Source organism: Aulonocara sp. 'chitande type north' Nkhata Bay, linkage group LG14 (assembly GCF_057382095.1).
Source record: "Aulonocara sp. 'chitande type north' Nkhata Bay isolate Kocher_YH1m ecotype deep benthic linkage group LG14, A_spYH_male_GT1.1, whole genome shotgun sequence".
NCBI classification, from domain to species: Eukaryota; Metazoa; Chordata; class Actinopteri; order Cichliformes; family Cichlidae; genus Aulonocara; species Aulonocara sp. 'chitande type north' Nkhata Bay.
The window spans coordinates 18,240,688-18,251,019 of record NC_141357.1 but is presented as its reverse complement, the minus strand read 5'-3'; the positions used below and the strand labels follow the sequence as shown (position 1 = coordinate 18,251,019).

Genomic DNA, 10,332 nt, shown 5'->3' with positions numbered 1-10,332 from the left:
TGTATGATTTTGTGCTACGCCCAGTACATGTTGTGTGCATGTGAGGTGTTGCCTTTCCGTTTTGTCCAGCAGTCCACTTGCATACCTCAGTGCTTGTCTTCCTCCCCCTTTTGTGGTGGTCTGGACACTTTCTCAGTTCTCCACCTCAACATAGTCGTTTGTCTCCCCGGATTCCTTAACCCAATTTGATTTCCCACACTAAAACAACAGCATTCCTCTGTGTCTTCACCTGCTCCTTCTTTCACTGTGGTCTCTTCTTCCCCAGCAGTCCAGTGGCAGTTCTTCGTTTCAGCTTTGTCCTGTGTATTCTCCCACTGTCTCTTTCATTGCCATTTTGCTCCAAACATGGCAAATGTCAAACTCAGACAGTCTCCTTAAAAGTCCTTCACCCATAGTGAAGTTGCAGCTTGCTGGAACCGCATCTCTCCATCCATCCAGTCGTGATGATGGATGTTCTGTTTCTCTCTCTGATGTCGTTTGCCCATAGCGCTGCTGGATCTCTCCACTCAGGACTCTGCTGTTGTCTCTTGGACTTCTGTCCACTGTTAATGTTCATGGCTGTGCTTCTGGAACTGCACTCCATGTCTTCAAGAAGAGATTAGCTTCCTTGGAGCTTGCTTTTTCAGGATGAGGAAGGGAAGCTGCAAAACAATTCAGCCAAAACTCGAGCTGGGTGTTTCTAATGATGTTAACCTATAATCTTCTTCCTACTGCTTCTCATGGAGAATTGATCCAGGTCCATTTCCCCACCTGCAAGTGACACACTGAGACAACTTGATCATTCACTGTCCTGGTCCAGTCTGTGGACTCCCTGTGTTTATGTTTAAGCTTATTACCATTCTGTGGTTTTGTTTATTTTGGGTTGTTTGTGATTATCACTGGTTTTTTGTGTCCTCTGTGCCCTCCTGTTCCACGTTTCAGGTTCCTATGTTCCGTCTCCCCAGTCTGTGTTAAGTTTGCGCGTGTAAAGTTCAGTCGGTGTTTCCTGTTTTATTTTGAAGGTCCGTGCCTCTTTTCAGTGTTTCACTTCCCCTTGTGTCGTAATGTCCAATTAATTCCAGCCGTGTCTCTCTCCTGTCTTAAAAGCCCTGAAAGTAAGATTTTAGTGGTTCTTGACCCTCTTCGTATTATTATTACTTACTTTCATCAACCACACTCCTATTCAGTTTTTTCTTTTGTGTCCACTAAGGGCAGATGGTGACCTGCAGTATCACCCGCTCCCCAGTTGGAGACAATTCCCCTCTCACAATTCCACACTCTTTTTTTGTTTTGTTTTCATTAGTTTTTCTTTTTCATTTTTCCCGTTTTTTTTACCCCGTTGTTTTACACACACACACATCAACCTCTTAATTTACTTCTCCAACCTCTCTTTTCCTTTCTCCCCAACTGCTCTCATCTAGTTCTTGATTAAATACTCCATCCATACTTGATCACCTTTAAATCTCAGTTAATTTTATTTATTTATTATTACCTTATCACTAATCCACTGTTTATTTTATTATTTATTTTATTACTATTATTGTTTCACCAATAATCCCCTGTAATCCACTCTGTCTCCCCTTTTGCCCCTCAAAGGAACACACACACACACACACCTACACACCTTTCCTTTGTCCTCAAAGGAGCACCCCCACACACACCTTTTCTCCTTCAAATTCAGCCACACGCTACTCTCTGCACATGTCCACAATCACACACAGAGGCCAAAAGGTGATTGGATGTAACAATAACATTTAATCAACTGGATTAACTGTTTCTTGTAGATTTTCCAAGTGCTATGATCCCATCATTTAAGCCTTTATTACTTTTTCTTATTTTGCTAGCTTTTAAAAAATTATTCACATTGCATATCTGTAGTGTGTTCTCGATGTTTTGGTGGGTGTGTTTCTGTAGTCAAATAAGGGATGAGGTAAATCCATAAAGCTCCATAAAGTGACTCCCATGCACATCCCAGCTTTCATTTCTATCAGATTTTGCAGACTGACAGCAAGTCCTCACTGAATGGGTAAGTTCAAGACAGATGCGATAAGCAGTCTTTAGCACAGAATGATTATGTATGAAGTAAATTCTCAAGATTTACTTTGTGTAATTGAAATTATTCAATGTCACAAATGAAGACAAACGAATTAAACTTGTGAAAACTTGGTAGATATTTACATAAGAAATCTATAAATCAATATCCTTCAACTTGGGCAATGTGTTTGGTATCATAAACAGGCAAATAGAGAACAACTTGAAGTCTTTAAAAAAAACTGAATCATTATTGTAGTAGTCTAGGTATGTCTCAAAAGTATTCAAGCCATGTTAGACAAGCTGCAAAGAAATGAGGTAATTGAGCCATTTTATTAAGGATCACTTCTCAGATCAAGTAAGAGAAAATGACTTTCCTCTGAGTTGATTTCCAGACGTTTGTCTGTATTTCGGGCAGCATGTTGATGTGATGTTTAGCACTGTCACCTTTCAGCAATAACTAAGAAATCTCTGTGTTCTTTCCGGGTACTCTAGATTCCTCACACAGTCCAAAGACATGCATGATTATTCGGCTGGTGAGTCTGTGTTAATCCTGAACAGACTGGCGACCTGTGCAGCATGTGGCCTGCCTCTCACCCTATGAGGGGTGTGATAGGCTCCTGACCTTGAATTAGATTATCAGAATAACATTGTTTAATGGATGGGTGGATATCTGTATATTAGTAGGTGTACCATGATACAAATAATGTGATTATTAACTTTGAATATATACACTTTAATATTACTGAAGGTGTGTTAGTCTGTAAGTGCTTATCATATGTTTGCGGTCTTCTTATCTGGTGTTATGTAAAATTTTTGTCCTAAACTTTCTCAGTTTTCCCTCCTTTTCAGTTGCCAGCCATGGCCCTGACAATTCTTCTGTCACAGCTTTTAGGTATGTTTTTAACTGATTTATCATTGCTAGAAATCTTAAGAGTTTGTCTAAATTATAAAATAAATACCTTTCTTGTCACCATTGATATTGATGTTACTTCCTGCCCAAAACATGGAATTGACTTACTTTAGTTTGTGGTCCTCATTGTATGTAAAAACACATTTAAAAGTTTGTAATGCTGTGTAAATTAGCGATTTTATTCATATCTGCATATTTCCTCAGCATTTTAATTTATTTATTTACTTTAAAATGAATTATAATACATACATAAATAAATGCAAAATCCAGACGTAATCTTGTGATGTTTTTTTGTTACAGCAACAACCCTACCAGTCTTTGCTCAAGGTTCCAGTACAGAGTGCAAAGGCGAACATAAAAAAATAGAACGTTTAACAGCTGGTAATTATGCTTGGAAGATTGACCACCTGGAAATCATGTCTGAAGCATTGGATCAGTGTATGCTAAATAGCTCTGAGATGTGCCTTGATATTAAATACAAAAACAATAAATGTGTCCATTTGTGTCTGAAGGCGGGAGATGGTAAGTACTTCAAACCAGAACAGTCTGATATTTTCTCTACAAAATAATTTGCCTTCGTGTAAGATATTAAGCGAGATATGCGAACTGTTCACATAACACATAATATATATTTACATTAGGAAAAGTATCCAGTGAGTGTGGGAAACAGAGGAATGTTTAAAGATTTTAAATACATCTATACTTTAACTGGTTGATTTTTACATTTTGTTTGTATCAGGAAGCATTAACCTGGCTTGTGATGCTAAAGATAACTGCGAGGGAAGCTCCAGCTCCAAACCAGTGCAAATCTTTGTCAACAACCAGTTTATCAACACTGCACAACAGTAAATATGTCTTAGTTGTACTCAGTTATTAAACATTGCTGCAGTATTATTTTTAAGAATTGCTTGTGATGCATGCTTTTTCATCACCAGCTGTACATTTTTTTCTTCCACAGAAAAATCTGTTTGCCATTCTCACCTCCACAGAATAATAAAAAAGTACAGATTAAATTTAAATGTGCTCAAAACAATGTTAGTCTATGTGCTGATAATGATAACAGTAAGTTTTATTTAACACAATAAATGCTTAGGCTGCTTTAAGAAAGAAAATATGAAATCTTATGTGTATGTAAAATATATGATTTTGCATTTTTGTGTCCAGGTACAAATTTGAATATCTACCAGGAAGCAAAAAGTTGGATTGATGCGATGGAGCACTGCCAGAGAGGGGATTCCTCTGTAGTTGAAATTACCAACCAGACAGATAATGATAAATTAAAGGGTCTGTGGAAATATACAAAAGACTTAAAGAATGGGGTGTGGATTGGCCTAGAACGGTCAATTTTTGGCAAGAATCCTGAGTGGAAGTGGATTTCAGGGTCTAAAGTAGAGTATAATCAGTGGAAAAACAGCTATCCTCTCAACTCCTTAAACTACAACTGTGGAAAGATAATCTTGGTTAATGAGACAAAAGAAATCAAGTGGATGAATGACAACTGTCACGCCAAATTGCCTTTCATCTGTAAAAGTAAGTTGCTCTTCATTTTGCAGTTAGACACAAGAAGCAGATTGGTATTATTATTTTTTCTCTTCTTTTCCAGGTTCGAATGAAATACCCTGCCATAATCATGTGACTACACTGCATGCAGGTATATTAACTGAAAGTTTAAATGTTTGCAGTTTGGAAGCACAATTTTCCTCCTCATTTTGTTTTGCATTCTTTTAATCTATATAAGGATTGTTTTATATTTTGGGCTACAGAGATTTGCATGGACCATGATATACACCACAGCTCTCCCGAGAATGATTGCTGAGAATGTCTCAATATCCCCAGTTGAGGTGAGAGTGGGTGCCAGGGGTACATGGAGGTCTGGGACCCTCTGTGTTGGCCGCTGCCCCTATAAATAATAAAATACCAAAGATCTCTTGTGATTGTGGAAAACATGAGACAGCTGGAGAATTGCATACATATAGAATATACATATTGTATAATGCTGTTTAATGTTTAGAGAAAAATTAATAAGAGGGTCAATATATAGAAATGCTGAATTTTTCAATGGTGTTTGCATGTAAAAGGTAAATCTTTTTTGAACGTAATTTTTGTTGTATGACATAATATATATTTAGTTAAAAATAAGTAAATTAATACATGTTTGATATTTATAATTTATTTGTTTTTCTGTCAAACTGAAAAACTTTAATCTTTCCATGTTGTATGTATTCAACTGAATTTTTCTACTTAAAACATTAAAAGAAGTTCCACAATAACGGAAAGAAATAGTGATTGTGTGCTCTGTGGACTGTGATGCCGTCAGACGCTGAGGTCATGGCACTCCAATTCCCGGCATCCAAGACTAGTTTGTGACATAGAATATGGAAAGAGCCTGAGCTGGTGCTTGATTTTTTGTACATAACGTTTGTGCTATCTGTATGTATATGTACACTGCATGGATATCTTTCTGCAATCCTTCCTGACTGATGAATTGCAAAATATTATTCTGTAATTGAATAAACATCTATTATCAACAATTATTTTTTATTATTAGGTGAAAAATACAAGTGGCGGAGGAATTTTTTTGAACCATTTTTTTCCGAAAAGAAACAATACACTACTGAAAACACATAAAACTGTATTACTGGGAAATTGTGCATAAAGTATGAGTAAAAATGATCTAAGGAGCTTGGAAAGAAAGCGACTGGACTAAGTTTCTTGAAGATGTTTCACCTCTCATCCAAGAAGCTTCTTCAGTTCATGAGTGAAAGAGAAAAAACTATTTATGCAGAGAAATGTTTAGCATCAGCGTTAAAGTAATAATATTACTGCTAAATAGGTTTAAGATTGACTCATTTTAAGCACTTACAATACAGCTACAATACTAAATTACTAAAGCTAGGTTTATTTTCTAATGCTAGCTCTGTTTCCATAAGATTCATAGAGATGTGCAAGCAGACCAACGGCAGCTTGCATCACACACTGTATTCATCCAAAATGCACATGTGCAAATCACCAAAAAGAAGCTGCTGGACTCTTGACCAGCAACAGTCAGTGTTATCAAAAGACAAATCCTCAGAGACAGAAAAAAAGTTATGTGAGTTTGAAATGACAGCTTTCAGCATAGCTGGACTGGCCATCGGCCTGCCCGGTGGGCCGATGGTGATTTTTTGTTTTTTATGGGCTGATGGTTTTTGTTTGTTTGTTTGTTTTTCGTAATGGTATAAACACTGAAAGCTGGTGGATTGGCCAGATGCTGGGGGATGTGTATAACTCGTTTGGTGGTGGCTATTGCGGAGCTTCCACAGATTCCGTAACATTAGCAAGGTACCGTCCCTACACACTGCTCCCCGGGCGCCTGCTTAGTGGGCTGCCCACTGCTTCACTGAGTGAATGGGTCAAATGCAGAGAAAAACAAGTAATTTCCCCATGGGGATCAATAAAGTATCCATTATTATTATTATTATTATTATTATTATTATTATTATTATTATTATTATTATTATTATTATTATTATTATTAGCAAGTGGTGGAGGCTGGCAGGAGGAGCAGAGACCCGAGGCGGCCGCCGATCCGAGTGTCAGGTGAACTGAACTTTAGGTGAGAAGTTATGACCTGCAGTCTATTTGGGTCAGATATAAACCAAGTTTAGGTGAAGTTTATTTTCGTTATGCTGAGTTTTTACAATCAGTTACAATAACTCTAACTGCGTACTAGGTAGCATGATGGAGTTTCTATACTGCTGGGTGGGTGCTTTGATGTTACTGATAGTGTTGTGCCAAAAAGTGATTGTCTGCCAGAAAGTGATTGCCGTCCGCGGGAGCGCGCGCGGCCGCTTAAAGCTGCAGCGCCCGGATTACTTGCGTTGACAGCTACTTCCGTGCAACTGATATAATGTGGGAAAAAACCCAAACACATTTATGCCTTTGTTGTTAGTCAAATGTATGCATTTATGGAACTTTAACGTTTCTTGTAACCGAATTATGACGCTTGTCAGAAGGTTGCTTTCAGTGTGTAGCGCAGTCACGAATGACATGCATCACGAATGGCATGCATCACGATGGAATAATTAATACCTACAGGTTTAGTATATCTACTCGCGTTGTTCATATTTTTTTTTTATATAAGACTGTCGAATAGTAGTTAAAACAATAAAGACCTATTGTGCCAGTATCACCATGACTCTTTCTTGTTTGTTCAGAATAACGGCTGAGAACATGCCATTTTAGGGCTACCAAAAATGATTGTGGTCTATAACTTGTGACTGAAACAATATTTCTGCTTCAAACTTGTTGGGTATCATCCAGAAGGGCTACATGTTCCATATTATCCTAAACAGTCCATTAGAACTGCTGAATAACTTGAACATGAACAATAAAACTGATAATATGCCATTTTCAAGCTGCCAAAAAGGGATTGTGCACTATAACTTGGCAGAATCGTCTCGTATTCACAGAAAATATTACGCGTTTGGTATTGAGCTGAAAAGGAACGTGATTTGTCCCGTACTTCAGCTACAATGAAAAAGACACAAAGCTTGATTTATTCTGTCTTTATGCTGCACAGCTGCATCTTCTTCTCTCATTCTCTCCCCCCCTCTCCTGTTGTTATTTCAATCATGAAACTGATCAATGATCAGCTGATCAGCTTTTCTGTTCCAGGTCCCCTCTCTCTTATTATTTTTATCGCCCACTTTGCACCAGAAAGAAGAAAGCAGCAGAGGTCGCATTAACAACAGCAGCACGTTTAAGCTTGATCAGCTGTTGTTAGAATTTATTTAATATTACTGTCTACTATCAGCTGATGTTTGCTGGAGCCACAGCTGTAAAAGCTGCTGGTCATGATATCGGTTTGTATATCTGGTGAGAGGGAAACATGAAGATGAAACCAGGAGATGTCCTTACTGAATCATCAGCTGAACTGGTGATGGAGAAACAAGTTTACCTTTTAGGTGACACGAATAAGTTGAAGGGAAGTTATGAACTGTTTCTGAGAGACAAATAACACCAGGATCCTTTTTTACATAGCTGACAGCAGGTCTAGCAAAGTTTTGCCAGGGGGCCAGGTAGGGCATTAACAGGGAAAAGGGGGCACAAAAAATACTTTTCTTTCTTATTCTCATTTAAAATATCTCGCTTTTAACAAATAATTATCTGAATCTTACAACAAACGTTTTCATCTGATGTAAAATGTATAGAAATCCATTATTGTACATAGTAATTTTTTCAGGGTCCCATCATAATTTCTTCAGAAATAAGTACTGTATATGATGCCAGTATTTTCCCACATTTTCTAGATTCTGTACCAGTACTGTGTGTAAAATTTCTCACCTGTCTTTCTGTCACCTTTCACTTTTTAAAGGTTGCCATGTTTAAAAAAAATATTTTGTCCTGCCATGCTGTTTATTGATGTGGTAAATGAATAGTTTATGAAAATATATCTAAATCTGTCATCAGTAATCAGTAATGATCATGTCTCACCTCTAGTCTTCTCTGTCTTAATTTCAGGTTTCCACCATGTGTTGTAGATAGTTCAGGAGATTAACTGACCAAGCAGTTTTTGGGTTTCTGTATGTTTAGAATACCAGCATAGGGAGGATGGTGTTTATGTATCAATATAACAAACTTTAAGTTTATTAGATTTATACATATATACCAACATGACAGTTTATATCACTGTGACAACAGCGTTTGTTTTCATTCAAAGGCTTTATGGTTTTTCCTATAATACCATGGTGGGCCGGTCTCTAGTCAAAATGCCCGGGCTGATTTTTTGTCCAAGTCCAGCCCTGTATGCACATTCCAGCTTTCTCACTCCTAGAGAGATTGGCTGGGGTCTTGCTTTCCACATGTCAATATTTTTTTCTCACGGTAGAAAAACTGACTTCAAATTGTTTGAAAATGGTTTTATAACCATTCACAGACTGACAAGCAGCAACAACATGTTCCCTAAGATCATCTGATGATCAGAAAAGAAACTGGCTGTAATCAAGTGCATTAAATAGCAGAACCTGGCTGCTTCTTACTCTGTTAATTCCTATGGAGGCAGTAACAGTGCACCTAGTGTACCTAGTTTTCTTCTGCATTTTGGTTTAGTTTTTATAAAATAAATAATAACACAGAGTAATATCCCATATGTTGTTTATCATTTTAGGCTGTATTTACTTAGTTTAAAACTGATCAGATGATTTATTATGTCCTGATATGTTGAACTTGCATGCTATTCTTAAAAAAGTGAAAAGCACATATTTGCATTCTATTCGACTGAAAAAACAACTTTCATGTTATCTCACAATACAGTCTCTGTATTCATATTTGCATTAGCTACACAGACACAGGAATTTGTTTTTTTCAGGAAAGAGGGGAAGCCAGATAATTTAATTTTAATATGAAATTTCCTGTTGTCAACATAAAAAAAATATAGTACGTCAAAAAGATGTCTGGAAAAACATAGCTTAAAAATAAATGTTAAAAAAATAAAGTTTTAAGGCCAGTTTAACCTTCAGCCTCAAATTAAACCTCCATTTCATTTGAAGTTGTTGAACTTTGTGTAACCCAGATGTGTCTGCTGAAATACCCCTTAAGCCAGTTAGGCAGGAACTAGTGACATCTCAGAGGGCTGATACTTTTTTAACCAAATGATTTAAAGCTGTTAAGCCTAAAAAAAAACAAACCCTGGGTGTTATTTTTGACTCTGAGCTTGGTTTTATCCCACATATTAAACATGTAACCAAAATTGGATTTTATCATCTAAAACATATAGCCAGAGTCCCTCCTATTCTCTCTCGGGCCAACACGGAGATGTTGATGCATGCTTTTATTACCAGTCGCATTGATTACTGTAATGCCCTGCTCTTTGGTCTCCCCAAAATGAATATTTCACCTTTACAACTTTTACAAAACTCTGCAGCTTGTGTGCTGACGAAGACCAGAGGGCGGGCCCACATTACACCGGTTTTTAGAATCGCTGCATTGGCTCCCCGTGTGTTTCAGGATCGATTTTAAAGTTCTTTTATTGGTTTTTAAATGTCTTAATGGTCTTGGGCCTTCTTATCTCTCACATTTGCTTTTACCATATGAACCCTCGCGGACCTTGAGGTCCTCTGGTACTGGCCTTTTGATTGTTCCTAAAGTCAGGACACATACTCACGGAGAGGCAGCTTTTCAGTGGTATGGTCCTCATCTGTGGAACAGCCTGCCGGAGGAGCTCAGGGCCGCAGAGAACGTACATGTTTTTAAGAACAGGCTCAAGACCCACCTTTTTAATTTAGCTTTCACCTAACGTTTATTTATTTTATGCTTATTTATTCTATCCTGTTCTATTTATATTATTAATTTAGGTTTTACCTAATATTTATTGATTTTATTCTTATTCATTTTTTTATCTTCTTACTCTATTTGTATTTATATTGTAT

General features: G+C 37.3%; 1 protein-coding gene across 3 annotated transcripts; it reads left to right on the top strand.

Annotated features, from left to right (window-relative positions):
- Nucleotides 1-1,959: 1,959 nt before the first annotated feature.
- Nucleotides 1,960-5,556, top strand: LOC147314422 (lithostathine-like). Of its 3 annotated transcripts, none has more exons than XM_086262808.1 (9): nt 1,960-2,005; nt 2,506-2,546; nt 2,863-2,905; nt 3,224-3,304; nt 3,663-3,768; nt 3,882-3,985; nt 4,088-4,453; nt 4,527-4,574; nt 4,687-5,556. In XM_086262808.1, the coding sequence occupies exons 1-9, from the start codon at nt 2,002-2,004 to the stop codon at nt 4,737-4,739; spliced, it is 846 nt and encodes a 281-aa protein (XP_086118934.1). In that variant the 5' UTR covers nt 1,960-2,001; the 3' UTR covers nt 4,740-5,556. The 3 variants fall into 3 exon arrangements, with proteins under 3 accessions (XP_086118934.1, XP_086118932.1, XP_086118933.1); XM_086262806.1 differs by having other exon boundaries at nt 3,224-3,445; nt 4,687-5,555; XM_086262807.1 differs by lacking the exon at nt 1,960-2,005 and having other exon boundaries at nt 2,012-2,546; nt 2,846-2,905; nt 3,224-3,445; nt 4,687-5,555.
- Nucleotides 5,557-10,332: the final 4,776 nt, after the last annotated feature.

Bases quoted from the DNA above. Each gene is read 5' to 3' on its own strand.
- LOC147314422 (XM_086262806.1), top strand. The intron at 2,906-3,223 runs GTATGTTTTTAA...TTTTTGTTACAG, and splicing joins TCTTCTGTCACAGCTTTTAG to CAACAACCCTACCAGTCTTT. The intron at 4,454-4,526 runs GTAAGTTGCTCT...CTTCTTTTCCAG, and splicing joins ATTGCCTTTCATCTGTAAAA to GTTCGAATGAAATACCCTGC.